The 18,479-nt window shown below is 27.4% G+C and overlaps 1 protein-coding gene across 1 annotated transcript in view; it reads left to right on the forward strand.

The window, feature by feature from the left end:
* The window catches only part of armh3 (armadillo like helical domain containing 3), a 37,659-nt gene extending 20,281 nt beyond the window's left edge, over nt 1-17,378 (forward strand). Inside the window, exons 18-26 of the mRNA XM_073844611.1 lie at nt 1,944-2,013; nt 2,092-2,152; nt 2,242-2,330; nt 4,676-4,758; nt 4,844-4,970; nt 7,835-7,910; nt 9,761-9,839; nt 14,934-15,050; nt 17,268-17,378. Coding sequence (XP_073700712.1) covers nt 1,944-2,013; nt 2,092-2,152; nt 2,242-2,330; nt 4,676-4,758; nt 4,844-4,970; nt 7,835-7,910; nt 9,761-9,839; nt 14,934-15,050; nt 17,268-17,360 — 795 coding nt within the window. The 3' untranslated portion in view covers nt 17,361-17,378. The remainder of the gene's footprint in view (nt 1-1,943; nt 2,014-2,091; nt 2,153-2,241; nt 2,331-4,675; nt 4,759-4,843; nt 4,971-7,834; nt 7,911-9,760; nt 9,840-14,933; nt 15,051-17,267) is intronic.
* Nucleotides 17,379-18,479: the final 1,101 nt, after the last annotated feature.

The following is an 18,479-nucleotide window of genomic DNA, read 5'->3' on the forward strand; positions in this document are numbered from 1 at the left end:
TCATTTGTATACTTCTGACTGAACTCAACCTTTGCCAGTCTTAAAGAGACAGTACATTTACAGTTTTCCTGCTATTTATTTTTTTTTTGTTCTTTTTTTCTTTTTCTTTTTTTTTCTTTTTTTTTTTTGCTTTCTTTTGGTTTTAGTTTTTGTTCTTCTGTGTTTTTGATTTTTTTTTTTTTTTTTTAGTTACTTTTTAGGTTTTTTCCCTTGGCTTTTGTTTTTTATTTTACCTTCTTTATTATGCCTTTTAGTTTTTCCTTTGCTTTTATTTTTTTAATTGTTTTTTTCCCCCTTTGCCTTTGTTTTAGGTTTTTGTTCAATTGTTCTTTTTTTTTTTTTTTTTTTTTGCTTGTTTATTTATTTATTTTTACAAATTTTATTTAACTTTTTTTTTGTTTTTTGTTTTTCCTTTAATTTAATTTTAGTTTGTTTTATTTTTTCCTTTGCTTTTGTTTTATCTCTCTTTCAATTTCATTTTTTATTTATTTAAAAAAAGTTTTTTTTTTTTTTTCTTGTGCTTGTGTTTAGAGTTTCTTTCTTGTTTTTATTTGTTTTTTTATTTTTAGTGCTTTTTTATTTGACTTCTTATTTTGATATTTTATTCACTGTTGTTTTGTTTTATCTTTATATTTGTTTTTGCCTTTGCTTTAATTTTAGTTAGTTTTTTATTTTCTTGTTTTTTGCTTGTTTTTTTACTTTTTATTTGTATTTTATTTTACAATTTTTATTCACTTTTGTTTTTGATTTATTTTCTTTTTTGTGTTTTTCCTTTAATTTAATTTTAGTTTTAGTTTTTCCCTTGCTTTTGTTTTATCTCTCTTTCAATTTCGTTTTTTATTTATTTATTTAAAAAAAAAAATTTATTGTTTATTTTGTTGTTTTTTTCTTGTGTTTTTCTTTGCTTGTGTTTAGAGTTTCTTTCTTGTTTTTATTTGTTTTTTAGTGCTTTTTTATTTGACGACTTATTTTGATATTTTATTCACTGTTGTTTTTGTTTTATCTTTATAATTGTTTTTGCCTTTGCTTTAATTTTTGTTAGTTTTTTATTTTCTTGTTTTTTGCTTGTTTTTTTTTTTACTTTTTATTTTACAATTTGTATTCACTTTTGTTTTTGATTTATTTTCTTTTTTGTTTTTTTCCCTTTGATTTTATTTTTGTTTGATTTTGATTTTTTCTTTGCTTTTATTTTATCTCTGTTTCATTTTTTTTCCTGTTTTGGTGTTTCCTTTGGTTTTGTATTTTGTGCTTTTGTTTTAATTATTAATTGTTTGTATTTTTTCTTGTGTTTTTTCCTTTGCTTGTTCTTTTTTATTTGACTTCTTATTTGATCTTTTATTCACTGTTGTTTTTGTTTTATCTCCTTTTTGTTTTTTTTTTCCTTTCGCTTTTTTGTTTTTTCTTGTTTTTTTCCTTTGCTTTTGTTTTAGGTTTTTGTTCCATTGTTCTTTATTGTTATTTTTTACTTGTTACTTTTTATTTTCATCATTTTATTTTACAATTTTTATTCACTTTTGGTTTTGGTTTATTTTCTTTTTTGTTTTTGTCCTTGGATTTAATTGTTGTTTTTGATTTTTTTTTTTCCCCCATTGCTTTTGTTTGATCTCTCTTTCTATTTTTTTTTGTGTGTGTGTTTTCTTTTGGTTTTGTATTTTTGTATTTCATTTTAATTATTTATTTTTTGTTTGTTGTTTTTTCTTTCTTTGCTTGTGTTTTTGTTCTTTTCATTTATTTATTTATTTTATTTGTTTATGTTTTTTTATTTGACTTTGATCTTTTAATTCTTTTTTTTTTTTCTTTTTTTATTGAACTGAACTTACATAACTCAACCTTTGCCAGTCTTAAAGAGACAATACATCTAAAAATAAAGTACATGCAATAAAAGTCCAGTGTTGTTTGGACTTGTAGTTTTGAGTGATTAATTTTTTTAATTTGTTTTTCAGCCCATGAGACATCGAAAGAAAGCGGCGGATAAAAACATCCCCTCTCGGCCTTTAGTTTGTGCGGTTCTAGGTGAGTTTTGTCTTCAGAATAATTGTTTCTTTTGCCAATGTGTCTTAATCAATTAAGTGAGTATTTTTGTCTTTCCAGATCTGATGGTGGAGTTTATTGTTACTCATATGATGAAGGAGTTTCCTATGGATCTCTATGCGTGAGTTTCCTTGTAATATGTTTTTTTACTTACTGCGATGCATAGGTGAATGCAGATATGGTGAGAATTTATGAAGTGATTTGTTTTAGGCGCTGCGTTCAGATCATTCACAAACTGATCTGCTACCAGAAGAAGTGCAGAATTAGGATGCACTATACATGGAGAGACCTCTGGTCAGGTAGGATCATTATAGTGTATGTTCTGTTGTGTTTTTGGTTGTTTTGCTTTTGCTTTAATTTTGTCTTTTGTTTCATGGTTTGCAATTTATTTGTGCTTTAATTGTAATTTTAGATTTACACTTATATATTGTTGCTCTTTTGTTGGTTTGATTACTTCTATTGTCCTCAGGTTGCTTTGGATAAAAGTGTCTGCTAAAGGACTAAATGTAAATGTAGTTTTTCCCCTTACTTTTGATTCATTTTTGTTTTTGTTCAAATTTTTTTATTTAAATTTTTTTTCTTTGCATTATTTTTTTGTCGTTGTTGTTCTTCTGTTTTTAATTATTTTTGAATTCACTTTTGTTTTTGTTTTAGTTTCCTTTTGTTTGTTTTTTACCTTGGCTTTTGCTTTTTTTTTTTTTTGCTTTTTTCCCCTTTGCTTTTGTTTTAGATTTTTGTTCTATTGTTCTTGAATTTTTCTTTCCTTTTTTCTTTTTGTTTGTTTTTTTTTTTTTTTTTTTTTCTTGTTTCGTATCTTTTTTTCTTCGCTTTTATTTTTGTCTGTTAAAATAGATAAGAAATTAAAGAAAAACAAAATAAAACAAAATGAAAAAAAGAACTTTTTTTGTTCTTAATTATTTGTTTTTGTTAATTTAATTTTGTTAATTTCTTTGCTGGGTTTTCTGTCACTTTTGTTTTTGATTTCTTTTTTGTTCTTTTGTGTTCGATATATATATTTTTAAATGTACTTTTGTTTTTTATTTTGTTTTTATTTTGTTTTTTCATTGGCATTTTGTTTTTGTTTTCTATTGTTCTTTATTTTTCTTTCCTTGTTCTTATTTACTTATTTTTTGTGCTTTTTTTGTTCACTGTTGTTTTTGTTTTAATTTCTTTTTGTTTTCACTTTGCTTTTGTTTTTGTTTGATTTTTATTTTCTTATTTTTTCCCTTTGCTTTTGTTTTAGATTTTTGTTCTATTGTTCTTTATTTTTCTTGCCTTGTTTTTATTTTGTTGTGCTTTTGTAATCACTGTTGTTTTTGTTTTATTTTACTTTTGTTTTTACTTTGTTTGTTTTTTATTTTCTTGTTTTTTCTTTGGTTTTGTTTTAGGTTGTTGTTCTATTGTTTTTTTATTTTTTGCTTTTTGTTTTTACTTAGCTTTTTGTTTTTATTTTATTTTAATTTTTTTGCTTTTTGTTTTTCTTATTTTATTTTACTATAATAATAATTATAATTTTATTCATTTTTGTTTTTGTTTGTATTTTTTTTTTCTTTGGTTTTGTTTTATCTGCTCTTGTTTGTCCTTGTTTTTTTATTTCATTTATTTATTTATGTTGTTCTCCTGTATGTATGTATGTATGTATGTATGTATATGTCTCTTTATATATATTTACCTTTTTTTTGTTTAATGTGGATTTGTTCTTTTATTTAATATATTTGTCTATTATTGCATTCATGATTTATTTTTATTTTGGTTGTGATTTTGTTTAGATTTTCGTACTGTGGTTTTCTTTTGTTTAGTTTTTTTGGGGTGGGGGGTTATTTTTTTAATGTACTTTTGTTTTTGATTTAGTTTTTTATTTTATATTTATTTTTTTGCCCTGGCTTTTTGTTCTTGTTTTTATTTATTACATATTACATATTTATTTATTTTATTTGTTTTTGTTTCAGATTGTTGCTCTTGTCTTTATTTTTTTGTGCATTTTTATTTGACTTCTTTTTTTATTTTTATTAATTTTTTTTTTTTTTACTAATTTTATTCACTTTTTTTTTATTTTTTTATTTCCCTTTGTTTTTTTATTATTATTTTTTATTTTCTTGTTTCTTTGCTTTTATCTGAGAATTTTTTCTGGCTTTTTTTTTTTTTACAATTTTTATTTACTTTTATGATTTATTTTCTTTTAGTTTTTTTCTTTTGATTTTATTTTTTGTTCATCTTTGTTTTTTCCCTTTGCTTTAGTTTTATTACATTTAGCTTTTAGTTTTTTTGTGTTTTCTTTTGGTTTAGTATTTTGTGCTTTTGTTTTAATTCTTTATTTAATTTTTTTTTTTTTGTAATTTCTTTTTATTTATTTATGTACCTATTATGTACATAAATACAAACAATAACACATGGAAAGTACAAAAACAACATCAAATTGAAATAAATATTGACTTTGCTTTGTGTGGCTTTGTGTGTATGTGTTTTTCAGAGTTGTTATTGTTCATAACAATAATGAATGCTCTCTAGAAGAGTGCTGTATTAGTCAGCGTGTGATAATGGATGTGCTAATGAGCGTGTAAATCAGCGGCAGCAGTCGTGTGGAGTCACAGGTCAAAGCAGTGATTATTTTCATCAGATGTGTCTGTATTGATTGTGTTTCCAGCTCTCATTAACCTTCTGAAGTTCCTGCTGTCTAATGAGACCATCCTTCTGGCCAAGCACAATATCTTCCAGCTGGCTCTTCAGGTAATTCACACTCTCTGGCTGTGTGTTTGAGTAGAGATTGGGCCTCTGTTTCTCACCTATGTCCTCGTGTCTCTGTGTGTTTCAGGTGGTGAACCTCTTCAACATGTTCATCACGTATGGAGACACGTTTCTGCCCACCCCCAGCAGTTACGACGAGCTCTATTATGAGATTATACGCATGCATCAGGTGTTCGATAACCTCTACTGCATGGGTACGTCTATCAGCTCTTACTCTTTATTATTAGACTGGCTTGAGAAAGACAACATTTCTGACTGCTGACTCCTCCTAGAGCTTTAACTCTACAAACTCCAAACTCAGGCCAGATCTTCAGACTGATCTGACTGCAGTTGCTGTATCTTTTCTAACTGATCCGACTTACGGTTTTCCTAAAAATGACAATTAAAACTGGGAAAAATCCCATAGACTTACATTGATGGAATGTTCAACGTTCAGCCAAAACTACTGAAACTCCAACTGTCAAAACTCCCAGAATCCCTTGAGCCTCAATCAAACTTCACTTCTATCAACTATTCAAACTAACTTGCTAATCATGCTAGTAACTTGCTAACATGCTAGTGACATGCTAATCATGCTAGTAACATGCTAATCATGCTAGAAACATGCTAGTAACTTGCTAATCATGCTAGTAACATGTTAGAAACATGTTAGTAACTTGCTAATCATGCTAGTATCATGCTAGAAACATGTTAGTAACTTGTTAATCATGCTAGTAACTTGCTGACATGCTAATCATGCTAGAAACATGCTAGTAACATGCTAATCATGTTAGAAACATGCTAGTAACTTGCTAATCGTGCTAGTAACATGTTAGAAACATGTTAGTAACTTGCTAATCATGTTAGTAACATGCTAATCATGTTAGTAACATGCTAATCATGTTAAAAACATGCTAGTAACTTGCTAATCATGCTAGAAACATGTTAGTAACTTGCTAATCATGCTAAAAACATGCTAGTAACATGCTAATCATGCTAGAAACATGCTAGTAACTTGCTAATCATGCTAGTATCATGCTAGAAACATGTTAGTAACTTGTTAATCATGCTAGTAACTTGCTAACATGCTAGTGACATGCTAATCATGCTAGAAACATGCTAGTAACATGCTAATCATGTTAGAAGCATGCTAGTAACTTGCTAATCATGCTAGTGACATGCTAATCATGCTAGACAATATAGTAGTGACATGCTACTCATGCAAGCAACATGCTAATCATGCTAGAAACATGCTAGTAACTTGTTACTCATGTTAGAAACATGCTTATCATGTTAACAGTATGTTAATAACATGTTTATCATGCTAGCAACATGGTAGTAGAATGTTAATCAGGCTAGAAACATGCTAATATCCTAGTAACTTGTTAATAATGCTAGCAACATACTAGTGATATGTTAATCGTGCTAGAAAAATGTTAGTAGCTTGCTAATCATGTTAACATGCTAGTGACATGCTAATGATGCTAGTAAAATGTTAATTATGCTTAAAAAAATGTTAGTAACTTGCTAAGCATGCTAGCGACATTCTAATCATGCTAGACAATATAGTAGTGACATGCTACGCATGCTAGCAACATGCTAATCATGCTAGAAAAATGCTCACAACTTGCTAATCATGCTAGAATAATTCTAATAACTTGTTACACGTTAGAAACATGCTAACATGCTAATCATGTTAACAGTATGCTAATAACATGTTAGTCATGCTAGCAACATGGTAGTGAAATGTTAATCAGACTAGAAATGTGCTAATAACATCCTAGTAACTTGCTAATCATACTAGCAACATGCTAGTGACATGCTACTCATGCTGGCTAGCAACATACTAGTGATATGTTAATCATGCTACAAAAATGTTAGTAACTTGCTAATCATGTTAAAAAAATGATAGTAACTTGCTAAGCATGCTAGCGACATTCAAATCATGCTAGACAATATAGTAGTGACATGTTACTCATGCTAGCAACATGCTAATCATGCTAGAATAATGCTAGTAACTTGTTACCCATTTTAGAACATGCTAATCATGTTAACAGTATGCTAATAAAATGTTAATCATGCTAGCAACATGGTAGTGAAATGTTAATCAGGCTAGAAACGTGCTAATAACATCCTAGTAACTTGCTAATCATGCTAGCAACATGCTAGTGACAAGCTAATCATGGTAGTAACTGGCTAATCATACTAACAGCATGTTAGTAACGTTAATAATGCTGAAAACATGTTAGCAACATGGTAACAACATGCTAGTAACATGCTAATCAGGCTAGTAACATGCTAATCATGCTAGAAATATGCTAGCAGCATGTTAATCATGCTAATGACATGCTAATCATGCTAGCAACATGATAATCATGGTAGAATAAGGTTAACAACTTGTAACTTGTTACTCATGCTAGAAACATGCTAACAACACGCTAATAATGCTAGTGACATGCTAATCATGCTAGTAACTTGTTAATCATGCTAACAGCATGTTAGTAACATGCTGATCATGCTAATAACATGCTAATCAGGCTAGTAACATGCTAATCATGCTAGAAATATGCTAACAGCATGTTAATCATGCTAATGACAAGCTAATCATGCTAACAACATGATAATCATGGTAGAATAATGTTAACAACTTGTTAGTAACTTGTTACTCATGCTAGAAACATGCTAACAACACGCTAATCATGCTAGTGACATGCTAATCATGCTAGTAACTTGTTAATCATGCTAACAGCATGTTAGTTACATGCTAGTAACATGCTAATCATGCTAACAACATGCTGGTAACATGTTAATCAGGCTAGAAACATGCTAGTACCGTGCTAATCATGTTAGTAAGATGCTATCTGTCTGAGACTGTATTGACTTCAAAACATTCAAACTTTAATTTTTTTAAACTACTTTAAATTTCAAACTATTTCAGACTGAAAACCATCAAACTTAAAACTTTTTAAAACCTTTTGAACTCTCTGGTCCGGCTTTCTCAAACCAACTTAATGTTTGTCTTGACTAACTTATTTGAATCTAGTTATATCTATGATAACTGATGTCCATTACTCCGCAGTGCTGCGAGTGTCCACCAACGCAGGCCAGTGGAAGGAGCCTGCTAGTAAAGTTACTCACTCTCTCGTCAACGTCAGGTCAGGACACTTAATTTAAATCACTTTCATAATAAATGTTGACATGATTTGTTTCATTCTTTGTTTAAATGATCAGTTAAAAAAATATATATTATTTGAGAATATTTGAGTTGTATCTAAAAAGGCATAACATATTTCCAGTAATTTGAAGTTATTAATATCACAAATCTAGTTTATTTATACAATGTACTTTTATTTATGTGGTAGTTATTTTATAAAGATGTTATGCATAAATTAGTTGATTTGCATGTTGAAATTGTGGAAGATGATAATCATAGTTGCTGCTTTGGTTGAAGTCTGTCACTAACGTTGGAGAACTTAAAAAAATATATATATTTTTTTTCTTTGTTTTTTTTTCTTAATTCTACCCTTTGATTTTAAATTGTTTTATGTTTGTTCTTGATTTCTTTTTTTTGTTTTTTCCCTTTTGCTTTTTTTTATTTTTTTATTATTATTATTGTTTTTGTTTATTTTTTGGTTGTATTCTTATAAATAAATATATGTTTTATTTTTTTATTATTTATTTATTTATTTTTTGCTGTTGTTTTATGTATTTATGTTTTAGTTTTTTTCTCTTTTTTTTCTTTGGCTTGTTATGGTTTTGCTCTTTTGTTAGTGATTTCCTTTTTAATATTTATTTAATGCTCTTTGTCTTTGTTTTTATTTTGTTTTTATGTTTACTTTATTTTTTTTCTCAACTTTTGTTCTTTTATTATTTATAGTTTTTTTTTATTTTTGCTGTTTTGTGCTTTTTAATTAATTTATTTATTTTTGATCTTATGTGTATATAGATAGATAGATAGTTATTTAGTTTCGCTGTGGGATTATTTATTTATTTGTAGCTTTTTTCCTCAGCTTTTTTCTTTGCTTTGATATAGTTTCACTCTTTTGTTTTTTTTATTTATTTTTAATATTTATTTATTTGTAGCTCTTATTTTTTGTCCTATTTTTTTATTTATTTAATTATTAATTAATTAAGTTTATTTTATTTATTTATTTTTTCTTTGGTTCACTACGCTTTTGTTCTTTTGTCATTTATTTATATTTTTTGCTGTTTTATTTATTTACATTTTATTTATTTTTTGTCCTTGGTTTTTAAATAATCCATGAATTATTCTATTTTTGTTTTTTATTTTTCATTGTTTGTTTCTTTCTTTGGTTTGATATGGATTTGTTCCTCTTTTATATTTTATATTTATTTATTTTTATAAATTTGTCTATTATGACTTGTTTTGATTTTAGTTTGGTTTTCTTGAAGTGTTTTTTTTTTCCTTTGAATTTGTGTTTTTATTTTATTTATTATTAATTTATTTTTTCATATTTGTTTATTATTGCATTATTATTTATTTTATTTTGCTTGTGGTTTAGTTTTGCTCTGCATAAGATAAGCAACAAGACCAAAATTAGTAGGAAAAATACTATACAATGTACTTCAATTTACATACTAATTATATCATGTGTGAAAATATGGAAGCTCATAATCATAGTTTGTGTTGTTTGCGCTGAAGTCTATGACAAGCACTGAACAGCGTTTGCTAAAATGCTTGTTTCTGTCTTTATTTTGTTTGGTGTGCGAGGGCCACGGTGAATGAATTATTGATTTTGGAGTGTGAGGTAATGTGGGCTTTCAGAGACGTCACCATGTGTTTGTGCCGCACAAAAGAAGTCGAGCGCTGTTTTTTTGCAGCGTGCATAATGCAAACCCTTACAGCAGAATATTTCAGAGAGCCACACCTTTGACGATTTCCCCAACAGTTGCTTTTATTCTCACAGACCTCTATTATGAGCTCCTTTTCAGTGCTTTCATATGTTTGAAATGTGTCTCATTACACTTTTTTCTGTCATTTCAGAGCCATTATTAACCACTTCAACCCTAAGATTGAGTCATACGCCGCAGTGAACCACATCTCTCAGCTCTCAGAGGATCAGGTAACTCAAGACACTCACAGCAGACTGTTTTGACAGTCCTTTTGACGTCTTAAGATCAAACAGACTTTAATGAGCTCTTAATGAGTTTCTGCAAACAACATTAACTTTTCGGTCATTGGAATAGATTGTAATTAATATATAATGGTGTTGTTTAGTAATACACTCATGTTCAAAGTTTGAGAGTGAGATTTAACCCAAAAGCGACAATGAAGACATTTATAATCTAACAAAAGATTTCTGTTTGATAAAAATGCTTTTTTTATTATTATTTTTTTTAAATCTGGAAAAAATATATTATGGTTTACACAAAAATATGAAGCAGCACAATGGTTTTCGACATTGGTAATAATCATAAATGTTTCTTGAGCTGCAAATCAGCAAATTAGACTGATTTCTGAAGGGTCATGTGACACTGGAGTCTGGCGTAACGATGCCGAAAATTCAGCTTTGATCACAGAAATAAATTACGTTTTGCAGTTTATTCACATAGAAAACAGCTTTTTTTAAATGTAAATAATATTTTACAATATTACTGATTTTACTGTATTTTTGGTCAAATAAACGCGGCCTTGGTTAGCAGAAAAAACTTCTTTCAGATACTTTAAACAAATAGTAGAAATAGTAGTACTTATTTTGTGTTTTTATTTTATTTTCTTTTTTACTTTATTTTCTTTTTACTTTTTGTTTATTATTTTTTTCTGAATTGTTTTTCTTTGATTTGATTTTTAATGTGAATAATTTGGGTTTTAATTTTTTTTTCTTTTAAATTCTTTTTGTTTGTTTTTTGTTCACATTTTTTGGTTAATTTGTTAATTTATTGGTTAATTTATGTTCTTTTTTGCTTTTTTTAAACTTGTATCACTTTTTTCCTTTTTTGTCCTTTTTATTTTATTTGTTTTTTTGTTTTTTTTTGTTTTTTTTGTTTTTTTTTTCAGTTTTTGTTTTTTTTATTTGATTTTGAATTTGTTTTGAATTTAGTTTTTTCTTTGAATTTCTTTTTTTGGTCTATTGCTTTTTTAAACTTTATTTACTTTCCCCCCCCTTTTTTTCATTTTTTGTTTATCACATTTTTTCTGATATTTTTTCTTTGAATTTATTTTTGTTTATTTATCTATGTTTTGAATTAGTTAATTTATTTTTGTTTGTTTTTCCCCATTGCTTTTGTTTTGTTCTTATTTATTTTTTGTTTGTTTTATTTATTTATTTTTTGTTTGTTTATTCCATTTTTACTCACATTTTTTGGTTAATTTGTTAATTTATTGGTTAATTTATGTTCTTTTTTGCTTTTTTAAACTTGTATCACTTTTTTCCTTTTGTCCTTTTTATTTTATTTGTTTTTTGTTTTGTTTTTTTTTTCAGATTTTTTTTTCTTTGATTTGATTTTGAATTTGATTTGAATTTATTTTTTTCTTTGAATTTAGTTTTTTCTTCTATTTTTAATTGGCTAATTTATTTTTGTTTCTTTTTTGTTTGTTTTATTTTTGCTTTTTTTAAACTTTATTTACTTTTTTCCCCTTTTTTTCATTTTTTGTTTATCACATTTTTTCTGAAATTTTTTTCTTTGAATTTCTTTTTGTTTATTTATCTATGTTTTGAATTAGTTAATTTATTTTTGTTTGTTTTTCCCCATTGCTTTTGTTTTGTTCTTATTTATTTTTTGTTTGTTTTATTTATTTATTTTTTTGTTTGTTTATTCCATTTTTACTCAGCTTTTTACTTTTTGTTTTTTAAAGTTTTGATTTTGGTTTTATTTGTTATTTTTTGCTTTGAATTTGTTTTTTGCTTTTCTATGTGTTAGTAGATCATAAAAAGCATAAAATGTCAAGGCAAATGCTAAATTAATTAATGAAGAAAATGAGATTAAATATAGCAGCCTTGCTTTATTACTGGATTGTTTATTTTTGTTTGTTGTTTTTCCCCCTTTGCTCTTGTTCTTGTTTTATTGTATTTATTGTCTATTTTTATTTTGCTTTTGTTTTTTTGTTTTTGTACAGTTTTTTTTTTTTTGTGTGTGTCTTTGGTTTGTTTGGTTTAATGTGAATGAATTATAGTTATTAATATAGTTAAACATTAGTATAAAACATTAATTTATAGTATTTTGTGTTATGCTTGTCTATTTCCATGATCAAAATTTCAGATTATCATTAATTTTGTACTGGAAATGATGGTGTTGGGAATGACAATGTTAACATTTTGATAGTAAAATGGCTATAGATAGCTATTTTTATGCATCTAAAAAAGCCTATACCTTTTGCATAAACACCTATACACTGTGGTAGAGTTTTACCATCTTATCGCCCAACTTTAGTTCAGTTTTGTGAAATGAGAGAATGGGTTTCATATACGTGTGTGTGTGGATGAGAAGTGGTTGATTGGGACGGTCACAGGTGTTTGTGGTCACAGGTGTTGCTTAATTAGCCTTTGATCTGTAGGGTAATGATGGCGTGTGCTGGAAGTGAGGTCAGTTTACAGATGGTTCTGCCAGCTGTCGCTCGCAAACTCTCATCTCTTTTATCTCGCTCTGCCAGATGCTCCCGCATGACCTCCATCAGACCTCTGTCCAGCCGCTCTGACTCTCTTACTTTAGTTCAAGTGTATGGATTTGTGCTCCATCAGCCCGTTTCCTGCCCTGGAGTGTCCCAGACAAACTACAGACCCATTAGATTTAAAATTACTGCTCACAATGTGACCTCAAACTGCTTGCAGTTTTGGGAACGCTATTTTGAAACAATGTCTTTCCGTGATTGGCACAGAAAACGGTTTTGATTTGTTTCTAACTTTATAAAAACAAACATTAGATCACTGTTATTTACTAACAAAGAAACACAATTGCCATTTGCGAGGAATCTAGGAGCATCTGAGTTACCTTGAAGCATTTAAAAATGTAACTTTCAAGATCTACCAAAATAATCTATTTATATTATTTAAAAAAATGTCATTACATTCTAATAGATTATGTAGTCAAATGTACTAAATGCAATTACATTTGATTAAAATTATTTATTTAAAAAAAAAAAGGTTCATTATAATAAAAGATTTACCAAAATAATCTACCAGAATATTTTCCCACAATAAAGTGACAAACATATTCTGTATTATTTTGAAAATATTATTAAAAAATATCATTACATTCTAATAAAATGTTTAGTCAAATGTACTAAATACCATTGCATTTAATTAAAATAATAATAACAATAAAATAATAATAGCAATAAAAAATGAAAGATCTACTGAAAGAATCTGAAAGAAAATATTTGTATTATTTCAAAAAAAATTTACATCTTAGAAAAATATTTTGTCAAATGTACTAAATACCATTACATATAATTAAAATAAAGTTATTTTTAAAAAAAGTAATAAATAAATAAACAAAATAAATGCAAGATCTGTCTAAAGAATCTACCAATTTTCCCACGAACAAGTGACAGAAAATATTTGTATTATTTAAAAAATATCATTACATTTTAATCAAATATTTAGTCAAATGTACTAAAATATCATTACATTTAATTAAAATAATAATAATAATAATAATAATAAAAGTTAAAAAAAAAATAATCTACTGAAAGGATCTACCAAAAATATATTTTCATGATAAATTGATGTAAAATATTTTTAAAATAATGTAAATATTTTCTGTCCTATTAAAATATTTAATCAAATGTGCTAATTAAAATAATTTTATTTAAAAAAAAAAAGTAAAAAAAAAAAAAAATTAAATAAATAAATTAAATTAAATACAAGATCTATCTAAAGAATCTACCAAAAATATTCTCCTACGATAAAGTGACAGAAAATATTCGTATTATTTAAAAATTATCATTACATTTTAATCAAATATTTAGTCAAATGTACTAAAATATTATTACATTTCATTAAAATAATGATAATAAAAAGTTTAAAAAAGAAAGAAAAGTCTACCGAAATTGACAGAAAATATTTGTTATTTAAAAAATATTTTACATCCTACTAAAATATTTAGTCAAATATACTAAATAACACTACATTTAATTAAAATAGTTTTATTAAAACAAAAGATTTACACTAGAATATTTTTCCAAGGTAAAATTATAGAAAATATTATTTAAATTTTATTATTTACAAAAATATAATTGCGTTCTAATAAAATATTTATTAAAGTTGTAGTGTAGTAAAATACCATTACAGTTAATGATTTTCTAATAAAAAAAAACAATCGACCAAAAATGCTACCAAGATATTTTAAGGTAAAATGACAGAAAATATCATTAAAATGTAATATTTAAATAATATTTATTAAAATGTAATAATATAACATTACATTTAAATGAATTAAAATAAATAAATACAAGCAAAAATAAAATTTTAAGATTTTTAATTATTTAGAAATTAAATACAGGGACAAACATTCAGCTTTTCATTATGTTTGAAATGTAAATATAATTTTTTTTAAACCTATATAAATAAAATGTTTATTAAAACATAGTAAAATTCCATTATATTTAAGAAAAATGATTAAACATAAAAACTTCTATTTTAAAAAAAGAAATATATCAAAACATTCCATCGAAAGTGCTACCAACATATTTTAATATAGTTTCATTTTAATAAGTATTTATTAAAATGTATCAAAATGCCATTACATTTAAGTGTTTTAAAATAAAAGCAAATAAAAATACATTTAGAAAAGTAAAACAAATAAATACAGGGACAAAAAAAAACATTTGTAATTTAAATAAAATGTAATGACTTTAAAAGTCAATATCTTGAATCTCTAAAATGTAAATTATAAAAGCACAACAGTGGGAATGTAAAAACAAACAGTCTTTCTATTTGAGCAACTACAAGTAAGCAAATATTATATATTAAATATTATAAGATGAAAGACAAAACTGATCAACAATGGTCAAAAAGAGGTTTTCGTTGGTTCATGTTTGTGATCACTCCATTGGCTTTTTACCTCAAGTGTGTTCCTGTAGTTCAGTTAGACATTAACAACATGTCTATGGACCATTGTTAGAAAACAGATAATACGCTTTAGTCTTCTCATTGTTGGAGCTGTAAGATTTGTTGTAGTTGCTCTGGTGTCTGATGTGGTTGTTTTCTGATGTGTAGGTGCTGGAGGTGGTGCGCTCAAACTACGACACACTGACCTTGAAGCTGCAGGACGGTCTGGATCAGTTCGAGCGTTACTCGGAGCAGCCCAGAGAGGCCGGCTTTTTCAAGGAGCTGGTAAGCATTTGAGTTTGCTTGGCAAGCTACTACTTCCTTTTGGCTACATTAACTTTGGGTTGCTTGGTAGAGAATACAACGGAAAGTTGGATGGAGTCACAGAATCTGGTTATCAAAAATATATTTACAGTACAATGCAGAGCATCACCGAATTTGGTGTTTTTTTTTAGCATCTGTTGTTTAACATCTTCATCTCCAGAGATGCTCTAAAAGTCACTTCACCAGCATTTCAACATTAACTTTGAGAAAGCTATCATCGGATGCACACAAACTAGGAAGCATTCAGAAATAATTCAGCTTAACTTGAAAACTGAAAATAACAATAATAAATATAGCTGCAAGCAGCGATGATGGGCCCAAGCCCTCAGCACAGTCGCCACCCCAAGTCTATTTTTAATGATCTTCCAAAATAATCTACCAAAAGTGCTACCGTTTTTTTCCCCCCCTGAGTAAAATGTTATTATTTTATTTTACAAATATACATATATATATATATATATATATATATATTATTGCTTGAAAAATATTATTTCAAACATATAATTACATTTTAATAATGTTTAGTCAATTGTAATAAAATTTTGCATTTAATTAAAGTGGTTTTATTAAAATTTAATTGTTCTTCCAGAACGTTTTTTTCCAGGGTAACATGACAGAAATTATAAAAAAAAAATTTTTAATTGCATTTTGTTTCAATTAAATATTTATCTTATTAGTAATGTTGTAAACTACTTTTGCATTTAATGAAAGTTATTTTATTTTCTTTTTAAAAATCTTTAAAAAAAAAAAATAAATAAATAAAAGATCTTTTTTTTTTTCTAAGGTAAAATGACAGAAATTATTATTATTTAAATATATTTAATGTATTATGTAGTAAAATACCATTATATTTATAAAAAAAAAATATATATGTAAAACATATATTTAAAAAAGAAACTATACCAAAATAAAAATATAAATAAAAAAATACTGTTACATTTTAATAAAATATTTAGGGCTGGACCAGATTATTCCAATATTCGTTCGGTGGGTTGGCGTTCGATTTTAAACTTTGAGATTCGAATATTCGTTTTTTTCATACACCTTGCATCCCCCGCAAAACGTTTCTCATTCGGGCTTGAATATGAATGAAAAAGATCAGACTGCTGCGCCACTAACACAGAGACAGCAAAAAAAAAAAAAAGAGAGAGATTGAGTAATATTTGAGAGACACTATAAAGTACAGTCAGGCCGGGGGGGGGGGAGTTTGGGATTTGGGAGTGATTTGTTTTGTTAAAAAATGTTAGGCTACCTTATTAAAAGTATTGCTCTTAACAGACCTGTGTGTTTTGTAGCGCGGTGTCCGTTCATGAAGCATAAGCTCTGCCTGCGTGAGGCGCGCCGCATCCAACTAGCAATGTTCTATTACAATTTATTAATTCTGAACGTGTTATGTGTCCATATTGCACCAAAATGCAACACTGCACTCCCTTGGGTCCACAGCAAAAATTGTTTGGATGAACTGTTCTCGACATAATAAAAATGCAAACAGAAAGACATACAGACATTCCTGCCTTTATTAGAGAGAAGAATATGTTCAGCCCCTCCCACCGAAGCTTCGAATATACAATGTTGATTACTACCGAAGCTTCGAAGCTCAAAAAAGGAATTCGGACCAGCCCTAAAAATATTTATATTTAATATTTAAGTAGTAGTGTATCATAATATTATTGCATTTAATGAAAATGATTTTATTTTCTACAAAAAAAAAAAAAAACTGTTATAAAAAAGTAAACTTTTCACCAAAATATATTGCACAAATTTTAATCTGTGTTTTAATTTAGCCTAAAAACCTTTATTATGCAGCATCTTTTGCCTTCAAATTTCAAAAATTTCATTGTTCATTTTATCTTCAGTTTTTATTCATTAATTTGATTAATGTTGTTTTTGATGATAAATTTGTAATAAATCAGTAATAGCCTAATAATAAAACAGAAAACACAGAATTTCTACAAAATAATAACAAAATAAAAAAAATTAATCATATGGCAAAATTGTTTAACAGTAATATGAAACATGTCAGAAACATGCTAGCAACTTGATAATAAAGCTAGAAACATGTTAATGACATGCTAGTAACTTGCTGATAATGTTAATGTTGCTGCGTTAAATGTTAATGTGAGGCGAACTTAGCAAATGAGTTAGTTTTGATGCACAGATGCTGGTTTTGTGTTTTAGGTTCGCTCCATCAGTCTGAACGTGAGGAAGAACGTGTCTCTGAGTACCATGAGTCAGGACGTCCTGCTGAAGGAGTTCTCCTCGATATCCTGAAACCACGGGACCTTTGACCTGCGTTCAGGACCTTCATACTGACATCCAACGTTACACCAGACTCTCCACAACTGGATTTGATCTTCAGGCTGTGTTGCTGATGCAGTGTGTGAGTTTGGTTGTGCTCAGAACAGACTCGTATTGGCTTAACAAAGCAATCAGCCCAACTTTGCACAATGTGAATTTTGATTCTACTACCCCGTATTTTTGGTTCTTGTATATTTTTTTTTCTTCTTTTATTGGCGGTCCGGTGTTGTTTCTATTGATTCTTCATTGCCTTAGTACCAAACTGATGAAAACCAATGTGCTCACACAGAATTACCACTGATTTTCAGCTCTTTTCTGTATTTAGAGTGAATGCAAACAAAGATCCTATTTGCATGAAGCTGAAAAAGAAATGCCTGGGTCACAATACTCCAGCATGCACTCGAAAGAAAGAAAATTATAATTTGCATTAATAAAATGAAGCCATTAAGACATATTTTCATGACAATTAAACACATTTTCTCCTAATTCTCATTATTGTAATGCAAAAAAAGAAAAGATTTTTATTACTGTAATGCCTCATTCTTATTACCAAGATGCGTTCATTTTACGTCCTTTTATTATTATTATTATTATTTAAAACTATAAATTCAGATTAAAACTTACTTATGGAAGCCTGTTTCCGACACTGAATAAAAAATGTGGGGAAAAAAAAAAAAAAAAGTTTATTAAAGCAGTTTTTCTCACAATTACTTTTTTCTCGCGATTGTGAGTTCACATCGCAATTCTGATTTTTTTTTTTTCGCTGAATTGTCAAATATAAACTCAATTGTGAGAAAAAGTCAGAATTGTGAGATAAAAACAATTGAGATATAAACTTACAATTGCCAGTTAAAAAGTGCGATATAAACGTGCAATTACTAGAAAAAAGCCAGAATTCCTATATAAAAACCTACAATTCTGACTTTTTTCTCAGAATTTCTAAATAAAAACTCACAATTTTGACTTTTTCCTCCAGAATTGCTATATAAAAACCTACAATTCTGACTTTTTCCTCTCACAATTGCAAGTATATGTCTCAGTTCTGACTTTTTTTCGCTGAATTGTCAAATATAGATTCACAATTGTGAGAAA

This window comes from Garra rufa, chromosome 7 (assembly GCF_049309525.1).
Source record: "Garra rufa chromosome 7, GarRuf1.0, whole genome shotgun sequence".
NCBI classification, from domain to species: domain Eukaryota; kingdom Metazoa; phylum Chordata; class Actinopteri; order Cypriniformes; family Cyprinidae; genus Garra; species Garra rufa.